This window comes from Sorex araneus, chromosome 5, assembly GCF_027595985.1.
Source record: "Sorex araneus isolate mSorAra2 chromosome 5, mSorAra2.pri, whole genome shotgun sequence".
Classification (NCBI taxonomy): Eukaryota; Metazoa; Chordata; class Mammalia; order Eulipotyphla; family Soricidae; genus Sorex; species Sorex araneus.
In genome coordinates, this window is record NC_073306.1 from 149188811 (window position 1) to 149208989 (window position 20179).

General features: G+C 41.7%; 1 protein-coding gene and 1 pseudogene across 3 annotated transcripts in view; both read right to left on the reverse strand.

The window, feature by feature from the left end:
• Window positions 1-766: 766 nt before the first annotated feature.
• RAB28 (RAB28, member RAS oncogene family) overlaps window positions 767-20179 on the reverse strand; it is a 78780-nt gene continuing 59367 nt past the window's right edge. Inside the window, exons 5-8 of one of the 3 annotated variants that reach the window (XM_004619118.2) lie at window positions 14731-14834; window positions 11441-11518; window positions 2969-3063; window positions 767-1664 (exon numbers count right to left, since the gene is read on the reverse strand). In XM_004619118.2, coding sequence (XP_004619175.1) covers window positions 2974-3063; window positions 11441-11518; window positions 14731-14834 — 272 coding nt within the window. In that variant the 3' untranslated portion in view covers window positions 767-1664; window positions 2969-2973. The other 2 variants (XM_004619117.2, XM_055140127.1) reach the window with 2 other exon arrangements.
• LOC129405348 (small nucleolar RNA SNORA66) lies at window positions 10525-10650 on the reverse strand (annotated as a pseudogene).

The following is a 20179-nucleotide window of genomic DNA, read 5'->3' on the forward strand; positions in this document are numbered from 1 at the left end:
TAAGCGTAGCCCAGCACTGTGGCCGTCCACGATCGCCACTCACTCTTGGGGACAGAAATGACCTCTGCCTCTGGTTCAAAGGGCTCACTGTGTCTCCCAGCCGAGCTCCGCAATCAGGGACTAATGCAGGCACTTTGTGACTTGGGCTAGGGCCTGTGGCCCAAGCAGATGCTTGAATTCCAGATGTCGATTTCCCCCACCCCCGAGTGAGGTGAGAGACAGGAGAGATCAGGTCTGGGTCTGCTTTCCAATCAGCTGCTGGCACCTGAAACAGGAACCCAGGGACATGACACCTTGATTCAGGACAGGAAGTGCAGCCCCCTGAGAGGTACCCTAGGGGGCGCTTGCAGTGTGGGGGCTGTCTGGGGTGACATTCGTCCCTGTGCCTCGGTGCTCTAGGAGAAGGCACAGACCTGTGTGTGAGAAGCCGAGGGATCTGGAAAGTGGAATTCTAGTCCGAGCTACTGGAGCACAGGCCACACCTAAGCCTAGGGCTGAGTCCTGCAGAGCTGGGCAGTGCGCAGGAAACTGCCGGGTGGGAGGCGCTGAGGGGGGCGGCACATCGGCCAGGGAGTCTGGACTCCAAGGACCAAATGCCTCGGAAATGACTGACCTCAAACTGAACTTCTCACCATCCCGGATTGGTGTCCAAATGAACTTGGGATACAAGTTTGGGGTTTTGGTTGGTGTTAGTGGTGGTCGTTTGGGTTTGCTTTTCTGCAACTAAAAGGAAGATGGCTAAAAAAAAAAAAAATCCTTTGAAGAATTAATTTAAATAAATTTATTTGCAGGAGAGAAACATCTGAACAGCAGGTACGGTCTGATCTGATCCATAGTGACTGGCCAACAGTCGTGACTCGCTCCGGGGTACTCGGCTGCGTCTACGGGAGAGAGGCCCCCTGGAGCGTCAGCTGGACATTATCCAGATTCATAAAACCATCCAACCTGAGTCTTACTGATATACAATGATCGGATACAGTAATAAAAATACAGTATCAAATACTACTGTGTGAACTACAATGTAGGCCCATTTTTTTAAATGAAAAAAATATTTCTATTACAGCTTTATTTCAAGCCTTTTCCTTTAGGTACAGCTTTATATATTTTAAATCACAATATGAGGGAAAGAATGCCTTAGGTATCTGTAGATAAAATATATTACTGGCTTAAATGTTCACACTCTGCCGTGTGAGTTCAGACAAGAGAATCAAACCGTGCCGGGGCACAATCTGATGATCCAGACATGGTGAGTTTCTTATTCCCTTAAGCAGGTTTACATCAGGGAATGGAGAAGAAGTGAGGACGTAGAGGAAAAACAACAACAACAACATCATTCTTTTGCAGTGAGGCAGCTTCATTCCGGGGAATGGGCTTTCCGTTCTGAACTCAGACTGTGTGGTCCCAGTGGAGCTTTCCAGTCCGTGTGTGGCTGCGGCGGCTGAGGGGGGGAGGGGCGGGGGGAGGGTTGTGGGGTTGTTGTGGGGAAGCAGGTGGACTGAAAAGGGTTAAAGCTGCTGCAGAGGCAGCCACTGATTCGGTCCCAGAATCCGCAATCCCAGAGAAAACCTCGCTCACTGAACGGCACACATCGAGCTGCGTGGAGGATTCACATTCCTTGATGTGGGTTCCTGGTGGTAGTTTACAATATCTGCCTTCACCACCCTCTGTCATAAAAGAAAACAGAGTCATTGTCAGGACGTCAGAAGATCCAGAGAGCGCTCCTTAAAGTATATTTTCATTTTCTGAACTTTGCTGAACTCCTGATGAGAGATACCATAAATGAAGCAGGCACTGACAGGGAAAGAACCAACCAGAACCACCTAATGCAGCAAGAACTCAAGAGTTCAAAGTTTTTTTTTTTTTTAAAGAGAAGTTATTCTTTAGAAGTACATCTAGAAGTCATTATGTCTAGCCAAAACTTTGGAATGTTGACAATAATTTCTGAATTAGTAGGAACCAAGGTCTGACTATGAAGGGAGGGCCACATAAAGACGAGAAGTTTGGGGCAATCCATCGTTTTAAAGTTTGTTTAAACATTTAAGTCAGCATGACAGGGTTCCATGCATACAACGTCCCAACCCCATATGTGCACGCCACCAGAGTGACATCCCCCATTCCAGAGCCTGATGTCATAAGCTTGGTTCTGGGATCAGTTCTGAGGTTCTGCTGCCTTTGGCCATTTGCTACTCCCTTGACGTGCATCTCTATGCCCCTAAGAGAGATCATTCTGCCCCTCTCCTGGCCACTCTGCTCAGCATGGAACCCGCTAGTTGCATCCTGTAGTAGCAAATGAGAAACTTTGAAAACCTTGCCAATATTTAAGATTTTTCCTTCCCAAATCTCAGTTTACTTGCAACCACCTCATTGTTGGGTTATGAATAGTGATTTAAAAAAAACCGAATGAGAAATTATTATTAAAGTTTCACATCCATGCTTTTAAATACAAGCTAAATGATGCATTTAACTCCTTCTCTTAAGGAATATCTTAAATGATAACCTTAGCAAATGCCCAATATCCATCTCTGAGTGATTATTTAAATTAAAACAAATCCTTCGCTCCTTTTCAATTGTTATAAAGTCTGCACGGACAAGGAGACAAAGATGGATATTTCAAGACAAATTTTAAAAATACTCTTTCAATTAGCTATTTCAGGAAATTAGGAAACAATGAATAATGAAATAACTGCCTGAATGCTCTATTTCATTGCTCATGTCATCCCCACAACCAGAGAGATAAACACGGTTGAAAGGAATTGGAACATTATTTTCATCAATCCCCCATTCTTTGTTCAATTCCAAAGTCTTCTGGCAAAAGACAGATTGAACTTGAGCTATCCAATATTAGTCCCCAATAACATACAATAACCATAGACTTCAATTTTTCATAAGGAATAACAAACAAGGCGGTGCTGGCTGGTTCTCCACCTCCTCCCCCCAGCCCCAGTTACAACAATGCGTCCATTAATACCTGCACTACTGCATGGAACAGAGCGAACTCTTGTAGAATGTGGAACGGTGGTGATACTCTTCCGGGTACTTCACTATTTCTGCCCTGACAATATGCTGCCAATTCCGTACCACATAAACAAGATGAAGAAGGAGAAAAGAAGGGGGGGAGGGAAACCAGAAAGCATGATGAATGACTAAAAGTAGAAGGAAACACCGACTTTAAACAAAAAAAGAAATAAAGTTGAAGATAAAGAAAATTAACATATAGACTTAAACATAGGAGACAGCAAAACATACGCATCCCAAAGAAAAGAAAACAATCCAGGAAACATTGTATTTTTTGATCCCCTTTAATTATTGATAATGTAATTATGGGTCTGCCTCTTCAAACTGAGATCTTTTTTTTGTTTCTTTGTTTTTGGGTCACACCTGGTGATGCACAGGGGTTACTCCCAGCTCATGCACTCAGGAATTACTCCTGGTGGTGCTCAGGGGACCATATGGGATGCTCGGAATCGAACCCGGGTTGACCGCATGCAAGGCTAACGCCCTACTCGCTGTGCTATCGCTCCAGCCCCTGAGATACATTTTTTATATCACAACTACATATAATATATATAATGGCCAGAAGACAATGAAAAAATTAGGAGGTTTTGTTATGCCAAAAAAAATGATGAAAGTATTAATTCTACTTCCTTTAATAAACACGTACTAGTAGTACTAAGGTCCTACTATGTGCAAGCACCCTATAGTAGGAAATCATAACATAAATGATGCGGGGGGAGGGAATCTCTTCACAATAATGCTATGGAATAATGGTAAAAGTGAATGTACAAACTGTCAGATGACATAACTGCCTTAACTAGCGGGCTTTATATGCTGTAGGAACACAGAGGAAGAAGCAATTTTCTCTGAAGGAGGGAAGAGGGAGCATCAATCAGAGGAAACCACGCACCATTTACAATTGCTCCATATTTTAAAGGACTGATTACCAAAGACTGCCTTTGGAAGCTACTCTGGCACTCTAGCCTGACAGACGCCATGCTTTAAAATTCTGTGTAGAAATTAACAAGTTCAAAATGCAATTTTCTGTCAATTGTTTTAAAAGAATCACACTTAAGCACAACAGCTGTTATTTTCACATATCTAAGAGCTCTGCTAAACAATCAAAACACTGTTGGCTTTTAATTGCTGATGAAAACAGGATGGAATGACATGGGATAAATACATACAATAGAGATAACAAGCTGCCCAAATTATTCAGACTTAAAAAAAAATCCCTGCTTTTCCAAAGTGACTTTAAATATCTTATTTCAGAAGACTCTTCATAACAGCATCCATTAGATTAAAAAAATACAGAAAAACATAAATATGGGCTGTATTTATAACAACATTTATAATGTTGATACACAAATGAGAAAATGAACAGGATGCTATAGTACATTAGCCAAGGAACTCTGCTTCAGTTCTAAGGAGAAAAAAAAACAAACAAAAACAGCAGTATTAACTTTAGGCAAAGGCTCATTATTTTCAAGGCACTCGGCCTGACAGTACCAAGAGAAATGTCACCAGCTGCCACAGGAGATCTAAGTGGGACACAGAAGCATGTCAGTAAGAAGACACCATTATCTCACTTCCCTAAGCCTACGGTTCCATGCCAGATTACAGGTTATAATAAAGAAAAAGGATTTTCGTACTCAAGAAGCAATTCCGTAATCCTCGGAATACTGGTTTAAAGCCTACTGTTGAAACACAGCCAGCTCACTGGCCCACTGCGGTCAAGACAGCTGGCAAGGGAGGGCTGCCAGGGATGGATGGTTGGAGTTACACCATTAATTGTCATCAAATTAGTAAAGGGCAAGGTCAGGAGGCCTCTCCACGAGCCTTGGCTGACATGAAGCTCTACACCCAGCTTCTAAGAAAGAAGCCAGGACCAAGTCTCATGGGCTCAAAACTCCGATTTCTAGAAATAGAAAAGTGTAACTTCTATGCCATAACCGTGATGGCAGGTGGCATCAAGGTATTTCTAAGCCATCCTGTTGCGCTTTTCAGAGAGCTTGTGACCTCAAAGGGGCTCTCACTGTTCTCTGCTGTTAGTTGCCAGAGTGAGAATAATAAGGCTCTGGAAAAACGAACACTGCTGATGCCTGGTTTGGGCAAAGAACAGGTTCCTCAGATTCTGGCAGGGGTCAGCAGGAGAGCAATCTGGTAGTTGGGACAGAACAGTGTACTCTTAGGAGGATCCCGAATACAGATGCAGTCAATCGTGCAACTGGGCTTAGTCCAGAGCGAAGTCATTTCTATACCATCGCAAAAAGCACAGACCATCAAGCTCAGGACAGAACATACACATAGTTAAAAACTAAAACCCTTGCCAACCATCATTCATTCAAAGCCAACCACTATCAGGGAGACATGGAAAAATCACAGAGGATCTCTTTTGGAGAAGCATAAGAGTTTAACACATCAACAGATGTGGAAACTATTGAACAACATTACATTAAAGAATATTATACTTCAAAGTGGGGTAAGAGTCATCATCATCATCATCACCATCATCCCGTTGATTGTTGAATTTCTTGAGCGGTCTCAGTAATGTCTCCATTCACCCTAGCCCTGAGATTTTAAAAGCCTCTCTTTACTCGTCCTTTCCTATGGTGCCGCATTGGAGGCTCTTTCAGGGTCGGGGGAATGAGACCCATCATGTTACTGGTTTTGGCATATAAATACACCATGGGGGGTTTTCGAGGCTCTCCCATGGGGGCAGGAAACTCTCGGCAGCTTGCCAGGTTCTCCAAGAGGGAGAACTAGGTTATAAGATGTTGCACAGCCACAAAGCGGCTGCATGCTTCCAGGATCTTGGTTTTATAGTCTCTGGATGTTGGCCATTGGTGGGATTACACATCACCAGGGGAAGTCCCTGGGTGTGACTGCCTAGCTACTGGAAAATGGGGAATCTGGGTGGAAGAGGCCCAGTCCCATTCCAAGCAGGCTTGGAGGTCTCAGACCAGGGTCCCACACACCTGGGTTCCTCTGTCTGTTCCTTCATGTGTAAGGCTCTTCCGACTTCATGCAGAGAGTCTCTTGCCCCAGTGCCTGGCTGTCTTCCCAGGGGCCTCTTGAGTGGATGGGCTTCAATTTCCCTCCCTGCCCGAGCAGAGCTCCTGCGGCCGAAGACCTCCAGAGCCTAGCCACAGACATGCTCAAGGCCCCTCTCCACATGTTTGGGGTAAGAGTATAGATTACTAATCAAAGTTGAATGCAACACTTTTTAGAAGAATAATTTTTTACACACAGCAGACTCCTGAAGAATGATACTCTTCTTTTTCCTTCTGTATAATGGCTGTTCTAGTAAGCTGTTAGGAACATTCTTAGCTTTGGGAAAGTTATTCTGCCTCTTTGGTCTTACAATCTTCCATAAAATACAGGATTTATCTTCACAATCCTCAAATCTATAAAATACAGGTTGATCTTCACAATTCTTGAATCTATAAACACAAGGTCTTCCAGATCCCATTTTTTAAATGATAACTATCATTGAAACTAACAAATAAAATGGCAAATATATGCAACATAAAAATAACTAGAAAACGTGGGATGTGCTGGAGAAATAATGTTCAATGTTTTAGGGCTAGAAAGGAAAGTACAGTGTAATAGGTTCTGCAAGGGAAATGAATGATATTTAGGATAAGAAAGGAATCTCAATACCTCTGTAAACATATTAGAGAAAAACAATAAAATGATTAACATCAGGGTAATATGAATGTAAGTTTTTCTCAATTCTTAAGCAAGGTATTCAAAGGCAATTCAAAGGCAAAAAGAAACAGAATGAGCACTTGTGTGGTAGCATTTATAAAACTCAATCTAAATTATTGGCATGCTTATTCCAAGTCAGGCCTTACTAAGACATACTTTTATATCTGCTGTCTAAGTATTTTGTAAGGACAGCAAAATATATATATATATACATATATATGTTTACTAAATTCAGTGAATATCTCAGATGTGAAGTGAATAGCATGTATTTCAAACACAAATCCACAGGTTATCACATAAGCGAAATCTTAAAAATGTAAGAAAACTCTTAATGTCAAATATACTGGTGAAAACTTCGAATTTAGACTAAACGAGGTCACACATATGAAAAGTTTCCATTTTCTTGTTCAATCACCTCATGTATTACAGAGTTGAGTGCTGGTTTCTTAAAGTAAATTACATTTTTTTAATCTCAAGGGTTTAACAAAAATATTTTTTTGAACAATCTATGATGTTATAATATATATTAAGTAGTTCCTAATTATTGCTCTTTTTTTTTTTTTTTGCCTTTTGGGCTGGGCTCAGGGGTTACTCTTGGCTCTGCACTCAGGAATTATTCCTAGCGGTGCTCAGGAGGACCATTTGGAATGCCAGAGACTGAAACTGGGCCAGCTGCGTGCAAGGCAAAAGCCCTATCCGCTGTATTATCACTATGGCCCCTTATCGCACTATCGTAGAGAAGAACTGGGGGGGGGGGCGGAGAGGGAGAGGGGAGAGAAAATAAAGCATAAGTCATACAAGTCAAACTAAATTGTGAATTATTTAAATATTAATCTTCCCCACATCTCCTGGGAATAGGAGAAAAAGCATTTCTGCTTGAGAAAAAGAACTTTATCTCCTTTCTGTGTCTCATATTCTAGAGTACTCCCTGGAATAAAGCAGACCCTAAAAAAACTTTGCTGTATGAATAAGTTACATTCCTGCCACCCTTCCCTTCATTGCAAAGCTTGCAAAAATGTACTAAGAACTAATTTTATATGACTCTCAAACAGGAGCAATAGAGGTCGGGACTGAAACAGGAGGATCTCCTTAAATAATCAGTAAGAATTAAGACTACTCCTTATTATTTAATACGTCAGAGAGTTAATTAAGATGACATCAATTTCCATGTGACAGCAGAGCTGCCATTTAAGCTCCTTCTCTACAAAATAACAACAAGCACTTTCCAATGAGACCAAATTTTCTCCACACTCTCGAATAACAGAAACAGGCACTCTTTAAATTTATAGTGAATACAATCATGGCAGGGTCCAGTGTAATTTAACACAGCATATAAATATACTACCTGAACTTCATTCTCTTCTTAACGAATTCACAGAAACATACCCACAGAGAAACGTTCATTGTGAAATAAATCAGTGACTGAGTTGGCAGAGGCACCAGCCGTGGGGCTGAGGAAATGATAATGAGGCCTGTCACTGCACACGAAGGATTCGCACACACCTCTCAGAAGCGGGCTGCAGTAGCCTGAATTCATCTTGGAATTAATGAACTCAAGAAAACGCCACCAGAAAAAGACTCCTGTAAGCCTCAGCACAACCACCACAAGCCCGTGCGCTAATAACCACAGCAGGTGGGACGGGGCCACCGCAGGCCAACAGAGCTGGACCAGCAAACACATCTCATTGCCCACCTCGGGGCTGTGCACCTGGATTTCACGTATCATGGGGGTCCAAAGAGTAACTGTCTAGCTCCTGTGATTTAGGGAGAGCCCAGAATATGAATCAACCTTCCCTAAAACTCGGCCATTCTTGTTATTTTTTTTTTCTAAATTCATCCACTTAGTAACTGTGATTTACAAAGTTATTGATGGTTGAGGTTTAGGCATATAATATTTCAACACCAATCCCACCACCAGTGTCAATTTCCCTCCACCAGTGTTCCCTTATTCCCTCCCCACCCTAACCCCTGCCCCACCCCCGCCCAGCCATTTGACATATATAAAACCCTCTGCCTTTCTGAAAAGGGGAGTCACTGCATCTCTCAGGAGTTCTCCCTGAACCCGGGACACCAGCCAAAGATGCACCTCACCTGGTCACTGGCCCTTCCTGCAGTCCTCTGGACAAGAAATCTGAGTGGCAGTGGATTTTCCCTTTTCCCTCCTATCTAGTCGTTCCACTGAGCCCCTGAAGTGTTGCTTCCCTTCATCCCTGCACCTCGGCCCGATTCTGAATCTTTCTCCTGGTTTCCATCCGTCTCCTTGCTTCCGTCCCCTTCTCATCCGGGCAGACACCAAATAACTCCAGGAGAGAAACCTCTCCCCACACTGCTCTCCTCTATGCTCCTGCTTAAAGCCTTATTTCCCACGCTCAGTACGCTAGATAAAATCAACCCACCTGGCAGTCACAAAGCTCTGTAATCTGTTCCCAAACTCCCGTTCCCTACCACCACAAAAGCCACGGATTTCTACAACTATTTTGTTTCCAAAGTACAAGCTGAGCTGTCCAACTTTTCCTGATAAGCTTCTCTTATGGCCATTTTCTTAATCCCTCTCCCCACTGCCCAGGGAAATGTCCTCCAATCCTGTGGGAGGCCCGGTTCCAAATCCTGCTGCCCCCATAGTCTGACCGAAGGTCAGTGGTGGGCAACCTAACCCAGCCCACTCTCAGATTTTGCCCCTGAAATAATGAGTCGCCTGCTCAAAAGAGGCGCTACAGGACAAATGAGATGCCAGGGTGCCCAGCACGTCTTCATTTTTAAATTCCTTTAACTCTTCCAAAGAAGATTTTGATATTTTACGCTGAGTCTATTGTAGATGTTAAGCATATAGCATGTGATGAGTAAATTGCTGATGACTGATAATCATTCATGGAATTTCTAATTAGACAGAAAAGAACATCCTTTTTTGAGATGAGTGGAGGGGGTGAAGAGACAGAGAAGCAAGGGGCGGTGGGGCAGGTCGGGGGACTCAGGTGCAAAGGTGAAAGGTGATGCTGAGGAACGATAGACCAAATATCCAGACCTCAGAGTCAAAAACACTGAAATCAAGAGACCCCAACTCTAGCAACCAAACTTTGAAAGGGGGCAGGCTAGAAGGGTGGAGGTCATGTGGGAAGGATGTGGGAGGGAACCTGGGAACACTGGGGGTGGGGGGGTGCTCCGTGCTGCAATGGTGTATGTCTAAAACTCAACTATGAATAACTTTGTGAATTAAGGTGCTTAAAAAAAAATGATCATTTCTAGAAACTGACTGAAAAACAGAAAAGAATCACGTAATCTCAGAGATCCACTGAGTTCTGTGGGATCAAACAAATCATGGTGATTATTCATTTTTGTAGCCTCCTAGGCTATAAAATCAAGAAATAGTACTTATAGATAGGGAGGGAAAATATCTTAACACTATTTCTGACCAAAGTAAGTGCAGAAATAAATGTTTTGTGAATAATGAAGTAAGTTTCCAGTCCAAGTATTTTAATCAAGTCCAAGAAGCATATAACATAAACTTTTCCAACAATTATCCTCTCTCTTACATACCATAAGACACACACACACACACACACACACAAATAAAACACAAAATTCTAAAAAATGAGAAAGTGATAGATAATAAAATATTGTTTTAGCTACATAGGATGGGGATGGAGGAGGAGAATGAGAAAATTTTATTTGCACTATTTATATCATTTATGTCTGCTTCAAACCAAACCACTTCAGAGGTTACAATTTAACCAAAGGCTCTGGTTTAAAATTTCTGTTTATCAAATGTGAACTGGTGTGTTGTCAGAGTGGTTTTGGTTTTGTTTATTTTTACTGTTTTTACACTGTACTGGGACAGAATAGGCAACCTCAGTAGCGCTGGGGTTAATATGCGCCAATCACTGCAGGTACTTTAGTCAACCTGGTTCCCCTTACTTCTGCAACACCAGACAGAGTTAGTAATGACCTAGATTTTGTTTGGTTTGGGAGCCACACCTGGTTGTGTTCAAGGCTTACTCCTGGCTCTGTGCTCAGGGATCACTCCTGGAGGTGCTTGAACCATAAGTGGTACCAGAGATCAGACCCTGGCTGACCGCATGAAAATCCCACTGCCTTCCATGCTGTACTACCGGCCTGGCCCAGAGACATTTTAAATGTCTGATTGCTGGTATTTGCATTTAGTAGTATTAAGTAACTGTATATGCTACTGAATAAATTCTGAAGTCCTTAATAAATTAATCATACAATTATAAATAATATCATGAGTTAATATCAATAGTTTAAGGTGTATTAAAGCAAAACAAAAAGGACAGACTTTAAAAATAAAAGAAGAAAAAAAAACGCATCCCAGAGCAGAGATGGCAAATAAAGTTATCACTCATTGATTAACATTAAATTCTAAAAGATAGCTGGATTTTGTATGAAATATAAAAATGATATCACATATTAATCTTGAAGAACTTAAATAAAGAAGAAAGCAATACTGTCACATGTCAATCCGATACTTAGGTATTGATGAAATTTTTATTATATGACTCTCATTTTCAAAAAGAAAGGGCAAGTGATGTTTTAAGAATATCATAACTTGACACGAGTACCATTGTCCATCTTCTGCAACAAGCACTGATCCTAATAAACAATTCATTCCATAAACTCCTGGGATATGCACAGTGAGTGCACCCACATGAAACGACTGGGGGATGAAATGAACATCTGAGAAATAACTGATTTTTTAAAATACAAAGTTCAATATAATCACCTGTGACTGTTCTATTTCTGCTTTGTTTAATTTGATTCCAAGGATCTCAGCAGCAACTTTCTGAAAACACAGGAAGACCTACAACACAGAAATAGGTTTAAATGATTTAAAACAGGCATGCTTAGGTGACTTTCAAATAAATGGAACTTTCTAAAGAATGATAAACAGCAAGAATTAGAAAAATATGATGTCCCGAATGATTCCAAAATTAACTTTATTTGACAAACACAGCAACCTTTTAAGTGCAGCATTTCTTGAGTGACTAAACTACCATTTGAAAATTCACATAATTCACTGAATTGACCCAAATATACATTAATTCCAAAAAATATGAAACAAATTCTATATCTAAATAAACACTATAGATACATGGAATAAATTCTGTATCTATCTATAAGTATAGATATTATATTACAATGCTATGATTTGCGAAGTCATTCACAGATGGCGGCAGACATACTCTGTTCCAGCACCAATCCCACACGGTGTCTCCTTCCCGCCACCAGGGCTTCCAACACCACCCTCAGACCCCCAGTCTGCCACTCTGACAGACACATTTTGAAGTTTGGTTGCTGAAGTTTGGAACTCTTGTTTTCAGTGCTGTGAAGCAGGTAAAAACTTTTACCATTTTTGGAAAAAAAACTTATGTAACAAATCCTTACTGAGGAAAACTAAAATAAGTTAGTCTGTTTTTCACTATCAAAGTTTTTCACTGCCAATTCCATATCTTCCTTTAGCTTATCTTAAAAGATACAATAATATCTGTGGCTCTCCTCACCTTCAAAAATTGTTTCTCTTGAACAAACCAATTTTGTTTTCTTCCTCTCTTCTCCTTCCTTCCCTTCAATTCTCTTCTTACATCTCTCTAGATTCCTTTCCATAAAAACCATCTGCCTCTCTAAAAAAACTTTAAAAGATGAAGAAAGGGGCTGAGAAGATCGTATAGCAGGTAGGGTGCATGCCCTGCTCAGGAGTAACACCGAGCATCACCTGGTGTGGTCCCCAAAACAAAAACAAACCCAAAAGATGAGCAAAGAGGTTAAGGGGGAATATATCATCAAAGGTGATGATCTTTGTGAATCTTTGTGAATATATCAAAGGAATATATCACCAAAGGTCGTGTCACCTATTGGAACGACTTTTGCTTTTAATCTGAGTGCAGTGATAGTCCCGTGAGAGGGTAGCCTGGTGTGACCTAACTTTTTTTTTCTTTTTTGGATCACACCTAGTGATACACAGGGATTACTCCTGGCTTTGCACTCAGGAATTACTCTTGGTGGTGCTCGGGTAACCATATGGAATGCTGGGAATAGAACCCGGGTCAGCCACATGCAAGGCCCTACTTGCTGTATTATCGCTCTGGCCCTATGACCTCAACTTTAACAGTCTTGATTGTTGCACTGAGCACTACTGCGATTCAAGGACACAAGGGCACTGAGAGAGAACCCAGCAGACACTAATGTTGGAGATGATGGCAGGGTGAACAATGGGAGCAGTCATCAGAGCTGGAACATATCTTGAAAGACAAATCAACAGGTCTTGGTGATATTTGGGAGGTAGGGCAGTGACATCAAGGATTGCTAGCAGATGTCCTCGGCCTTAACAACTGGGAGAACAGTTGCCATTCCGTTATGGGAATAAGGCTGAGATATGTCTGAGAACAAGGTACCAAATGCTCCCTTCTGGGCCTGAACTAGGCGGGCTGCCTATCAGACAGCAAAATGGAGATGCTGGGAAGGCATTTACATGGGTGAGAACGAAGCTCAAAGTCATGGGGTCAGATGCAGTTACTGTAGTCTAGAAAGAGATATTTAAGGACTGAGCACTAGGGCACTCCAGTACTTAGAGGTCAGAGAGCTATCAAGAAAACAGCACAGGGGACTGAAACAGTGGTTAGCAAACTGGAGGAAAAGCAGGGGATGTAATTACTCTGAAAAGAAGGTGAAGAGAACTAGATGCTACTAGACGAGGACCATTGGGTTTAGCAAAAAGGAGGTCATCAAGAATCTTGGGAACGGTCTGGGTGACGGATTTGGGTGGAAAAAAATTTGGAATGACTCGAGAGAAACTGGGAGAACAGAAACGAGAAATAACTCAGAACTACACTGGAAGGGCCAGGAAAGATGTCGGATAAAGAATGTGAAATAACTGGGGAGAGAAGCACCAAGAAACAGTGGACAAGGTCATATGGCATGGTCCTGAGCAGCGGCAAGAGTCCCCTCGGGGCTAGTGACTGTGTCTTCAGGGAAATCTGGCCATGTTCCAATTCAAGGGCACGCCCATAGGAAGGGAAGAGGGGCTGTGGTAGAACACAGAAGTGAATTTCAGCCAAGTGAGTCGGATAAAATAAAAGAGAGAAATGGGAACTGAGGATTTTTGCCCAGCAATGATCTTGATCACCCACACATTTAAGCGCAAGCGCACACGCACACATGCACACACACACGCGGACATAAGATATTAGACTGAAACGTACAGACAGGATAACTATCTTGTTGGACATTGCTTAAATTGATGAGGTTGGTTATTGGAATATAAAGAAACATAGTAAAGGAGCCATAAATGGCCAAAAGCAACTGAATCTGAGCTTACCAAGGTGGTGGGGGACAAGAGGGGACAAAACCTGAGGAAACTGTGGAGGGTGCAGGATGTGGTACTGGAACAACTACACATGAAACCCTATCATGAACAGTATTGCAAGTCACACTACACCAAATTAAAAACAAACAAAAGGGCAATCTCTGATTAAATGCAACTTGCTAGCAGTAGTGACCATCAGAATAAGGCCAGGAATACAGAAAAAGTAAAGGAAGATCAGGAGAATGATATGAGGTCACGAAGGGTGATCTCTGCATGCTGAGATTATGGGCACTTGACAGTCTTTTTTAACTCATATTTTAAAATTCCCTTAGCAGAGGCTGGAGCGATAGCACAGCGGGTAGGGTGTCTGCCTTGCACGCGGCCAACCCGGGTTTGATTCCCAGCATCCCATATGGTCCCCCGAGCACCGCCAGGAGTAATTCCTGAGTGCAGAGCCAGGAATAACCCCTGAGCATCGCAGGGTATAACCCAAAAAGCAAAAAAATAAAATAAAATAAAATTCCCTCAGCTCAGCAGCCTTAAAATTGTTAAATGAATTATAAAAAGCAATTTAAATAGTATAAATGATTTTGCATTCCTTAGGAATTAGTTTGCTGCAAGAGTGAAGTAACAAAAGCATACATGCTGTGAGTATCCATGAGTCAAAGGGAAGCGTCACCTAGAACACTTCAGAATCATCATCTACTTACTGAGTCTCCTGTCTTGGCTGAGACAAAGTGGCTACTGAAACCATTTTCCTGGCAAAACCGTAAGTGTTTTTCAGGCTTCACTGTTCGCATATGCTCCAAATCAACTACAAAGATTGAAAGAGAGAAAAAAATCATTACTTAAGGGAGGGATGGATACATTTTTAACAAGTTCCAATTTGATTTATTTCCCAACAAACACTGTACAATCCAGCTTAGCCACCAGCTATTATAACCATGCACAACGTACTGAGCCTCTTCCGGCCTCAGTACCTAAATCTCAGAACTAGAAACAACAACTCCATCTAAGTTAGAGAGCTCCCGAGGACAGCACATAAGGGGCAGGAGATAAAGACTGAAAGTCTCTACTTTGAATAATGATTATAATAGTATAATGTGGTCAGACACAGTGATTAACTGATAGCAGGATGTGAATTGCCCAAGCATATTTGATTTATAACAGCTTCATTATTTTAAAAGCTATTTCTACCTATAATCTATAAAATTCATTGTTAACACAAATACAGAATTAGTTTTCTGCTAAAAATGCCAATATTTCATTTTATCTCATTGATTTAGAGTCACGGTTTACTTACACAAAGACACAGTTCAGCTTTCCAAACCTAATGTCCTCTTTGAAAGTAATAAGTGAGGGGAGTTTTCCTTGACCAGTTGTGGGTGCTTTCAAGGCCACAATCCTCATACCCAATCCTGGTTTCATCAAGCAGTCAACTTTTTTCGAGTGTAATCTTTTATTGAACAGTTTCTCTTTTTAACAGCACTACAGACCTATAAGGGTGTTGACTCAATGCCGTCAAATTATATATATTCATAGGATTTAAGGACAACTAGACTCTGTGAGCCAATAGAAGGGAGGGAAAAAAAAAAAAAACAAACCTTAAACTGATTTCCTGTGGAAGGGACCCATGCTTGTAAATCTCTAAGTCTCCATAATAGTGGTGACTGATTATCAACTGAAAATGCTCCCTCATACTACAGAAAAGGTTTTATGTAAAAGTTATATTGAATGTGTTGAGTTTGTAGACTCAAGAAACCGTCTCTAGGAGTTTTTTTTATCTAGTAAGAGATTCCTGAGACCCATTTACATTGCTTACCCTGGATAATAAGATGCTTTTTTTCTTTTCTGGCCACAATTTCTGTTCCTTAAACACTATCAGGTCCTTATTTACAAGAACAGGCCAAAAATGTCCAGATACAAGACCAAAATACCAAGCTATTAATACTGACATTTATATACCTAGTTTGTCATAATATTGAGGCTAAAATACTTTCCTAATACAAGAATAAGAAGAAATCCTGAGGGAAAATTCCCAATTAAACCACTATCCATTAATAATAACAACAAACTCTGCCACTGAGTATGTGTGCATGTATCTTTTCTCACAGACTGGTTTGCCATTGTTTGGTTTGACTTGCCCACTATTTTTCCTCATCCTCCCCACAATCCTTCCCAACTCCCTAACTATCATCTACGAAAATTGGAAATTGGATATCTGAGCAAAATTTTGCCTAAAAAAGATAAGCATAAGAAACTACTACTGGTCAATTTTTTAAAAGGTATTTAACAAATATTAAGTGCCTATGTAGTAAGAAATCAAAGATAAAAGAGATACAATCCAGGTTCTCCACCAGTATTACAATCCAATATAAAAGTCCACTATGAGTTACAACAGTTATTTTACATTGCTGAGACTCTGGCAGCTAAGAAAGCAGATGCAGGTGGGGCTCTAAGAGATGACCCTATCCGGTTAGAATTTAGTATGCCCCACTTCAGAATGTTCAGTCATCAGGGCGCTTGTCTTGCATGTTCATTCCAGGTATCACGTATGGTTCCACAAGCACTGCCAGGAGTGATCCATGAGCACTGCTGGGTATAGTCCAAAAACTGAAAACAATTTAAAAAGATTTAAATAATTAGGTCTGGGGGCTGGATTGATATAGTACAGCGGGTAGGGCATTTGCCTCCACACGGCCAACCCGGGTTCGATTCCTAGCGTCCCATATGGTCCCTGAGCACCGCCAAGAGTAATTCCTGAGTACATAAGCCAGGAGTAAGCCCTGTACATCGCTGGGTGTGACCCAAAAAGAAAAAAAATAGGGCTGGAGAAATAGCAAGCGGGTAGGAAACTTGCCTTGCACACAGTGGACCTGGGTTTGATTCTTAGCATCCCATATGGTCCCCCAAGCACCACCAGGAGAAATTTCTGAGTGCATGAGCCAGGAGTAGCCCCTGTGCATCTCCGGGTGTGACTCAAAAAGCAAAATAAATAAATAAATATTTTTTTAAAAAGGCTAACATCCTTTATTCTAAGTATAGTCCAGAAATGTATATTTATAGTAAGATACTTGGTAAAATCTTTCTTTTTCTCATTTTTAAGAACATCCTTAAAATTGTTATCTCATACCCATATAACATAGTATAAATATACTAGCACTCTTAACCGAACACTGCTTACTGATATAATCGCTTACTCAATATTGATTTGATTTCTTTCATATCTTTCCATAAACCACATCATTTCGTTTGTTCTTGTATTTTATTGCTCAAAATAGATTTTAAATTTCCTAGAGACAAAAACAAATGCATGCTTGTTTCTGAAATATTTAGAAAAAAGAATCCAGACAATAAAGGCATCAGGAAAGCTAAGGAGCAAGGGAAGCAAAAGGAAGGAGTACAGAAGCCTCTAAAAAAACCGATGTTTAGAAAACTCAAAGGAACTGGAGGGCCAGAGCAGCTAAAATGGGTCAGGCACGGGGCAAGAGCAGAGAATGATCTCAGAAGTCAGGGGCCAAGGATGCAGGGCAGGAACAAGGGGTGCCACCCCCTCCCCAAAGAACTGTAGAAACACTTCCCATCTCAGTATGCAAAGAAACACTGAGTGGCAAAAGTATAAAATAAAACACTGAGGTTTATCTTTTAATCTGGCCCAAATGAAGGCTGGGGTTACGGCTCGGCCTCAGCGGAAGAACTCGTGCCTCGAATGCACCAGGTCCTGGGTTCAATCACCAGCATAAATAAAGAAGCCCCAACGTACTTGGAGACCACGAGTGACGCGCCACTGTAAACAATGACGTTAAAAGAAAGAAATGAGGGGAGAGGATAAACATGAGGAAACTCCAGGCTGATTAAACTGGTATTACTGGCTTTCTGTAACAGAACTTGGGGCTGTGTAATAAGAACTATAAACCAAGATCGCCACCGCATTATATGGAAAAAATAACAAAAATAGAACACAACATACGGTTCCCAAATGGAAATAAACTTGAATTGTGACACTCACAACGCTGTCCATTGAACACCTTGAGGCAGGGGCTGGGGAGGCAGGAGTGGTGGCACGGAAGCTCATGTGCCAGAGGCCCCGAGTCCAACCCCAGGTACCTCGTGCCCCAGGTGGCGCCCAGCATCCGGCCATCGGGCACACATCAGGCTGGCAGAGAAAGTCCCTGTGAGCACTTGGTTGGCAGCGGCCCTTCCGAATGCAGTGGCATAAGGGGAAGGAGCGGGCCTGCCAAGCCCTCCTCTAGAAGCGAGTCAGACACACTGCGGGTGGGTCATCTTTCCCACTTTTATCATGTGCAGACACTGTTTGCGGCGTTATGTATGACTTGGTGTGATTTGGCAGGTGTGATTTGGGGAGACTGGGGACACTCAGTGGTATATAAGTACAACTTGCCATCTTATATATATAATTGTTGCATTTTTTGTTGTTATTGCTGGGGCTCAGATCCAGTTCTCATGCATGCCAGACGTCAGCTTTACTTTGTTTGACTTTTTGTTTTGTTTTGGGTCACACCCATCTCTGCTCAGGGATCACTCCTGGCTCTGCACTCAAGAATTCTCCTGGCAGTAGTTGGGGGACCATACGGGATGCTGGGAATTGAACCAAGGTTGGCCGTGTGCAAGGCAAGTGCCCTCCCCACTGTACTATCGCTCTGGCCTCTACTTCATTCAACTTTTATTTTTAAGGTTATAATGTAGTTCATGGTAATTATGCATATAATATGCCCAAACAAAAATTCATCCTCATAAAATCTATAGAGCACAACATTTTAAGATTGTTGTTACTGAATCTAGAAAGGAATTGTCAGTGCGAGAGAGAGTGCTTGGATGCAACCAAAACAAATAAAACGATTGTTTATATGTCACCAAGGAGGATTTCCTTTTTGTATTTCGGCTTTGCTCGTGCGTGCTGGAAAAGGCGAGATGGATGAAAGGTACAGCCGCATAGGTGTCTGCACGGAGAAACTATTATGGATCTCAGGTCCTGACCTGGCCCATCTCACCTGCCCGTGCATGCTGGGCTCTTCCCCGTTCCTTTGTACAGCGTCTCTGGTAGTCTTTGATAGGGGCACTGGTCCCCTCTGCCACCAGGGCGTCCTGTTTCTTTCTGCTCATCCTTCAGGCTTCAGCTGAGGCCTGCCTCTCTCTCTCTCCTCTCTCCTCTCTCTCTCGCTTCTCTCTCTCTCCTCTCTCCTCTCTCTCTCTCCTCTCTCTCTTCTCTCTCTCTCTCTCTCTCTCTCTCTCAGCCTTTTGCTAACTTTAAAGAGTTTTAGGAATTTTTCTTTTTTTCTTTCTCATTTTGTTTTGGGGCTACACCCAGTGGTGCTCAGGGACCTTATGGGATCCAACCCTGGTCTTCAGCATGCCAGGCAAATGCCCTGTGATCAGTACTATCGCTCCGGCTCAGGAATTTATTTGCTCTACATTTCTGTTGGTACCATGACATGTACAGAACACTGTTGCTCTTCTAGTTTCAGAATTTTGCTAGTTTACAAATTTTCTCTTACCTATAAGCAGAGCATTCCTAGGAAGTCAGAGCATACACAATGGAATACTATGCAGCTGTTAGAAAAGAAAAAGTCATGAAGTTTGCATATAAGTGGATCAACATGGAAATGCGGGTGAAGGGAAGTATGCAGGGGGCGTGGGAGGGAAAGTATAAATTTATATGGAATTCACTGTGTGTTAAGTATTGTGATAAGCACAAGGAACAAATTAGAACACAAACAGGTCCTATCCTGATTCTCACAAGGAGAATAACAAGAAAATACATGAACAAGTAAAGAGTAAATATATGTTAAATATATCAGTACACAGGCCTGTAACAATTCTCATCATCTGAAACAGTAGGTGAAGGGATTGAGCAAACTGGAGGGTAATGAAGTGAGAGAACAAAATTAACAAGACAGCAATGATGGCAGTATTCTAGAGGGCAACCATGGAAGATCGAAAGGAAGAGAGTCAGACAACTAAATTAGAAGACTTTAGAGTTTTGTAAGGGTCTATCTCACAGATACTTAATTTAAAAAAAAATTTTTTAAAGTAAACAATGTTAAAGAGGCTTTCCTTGCTCCACTTCAGATTTCTTGCTCCCTTATTAAAGATTAGATGTTCATATGTTTGGAGTTGTGTGTAGGGATATTCCATGCT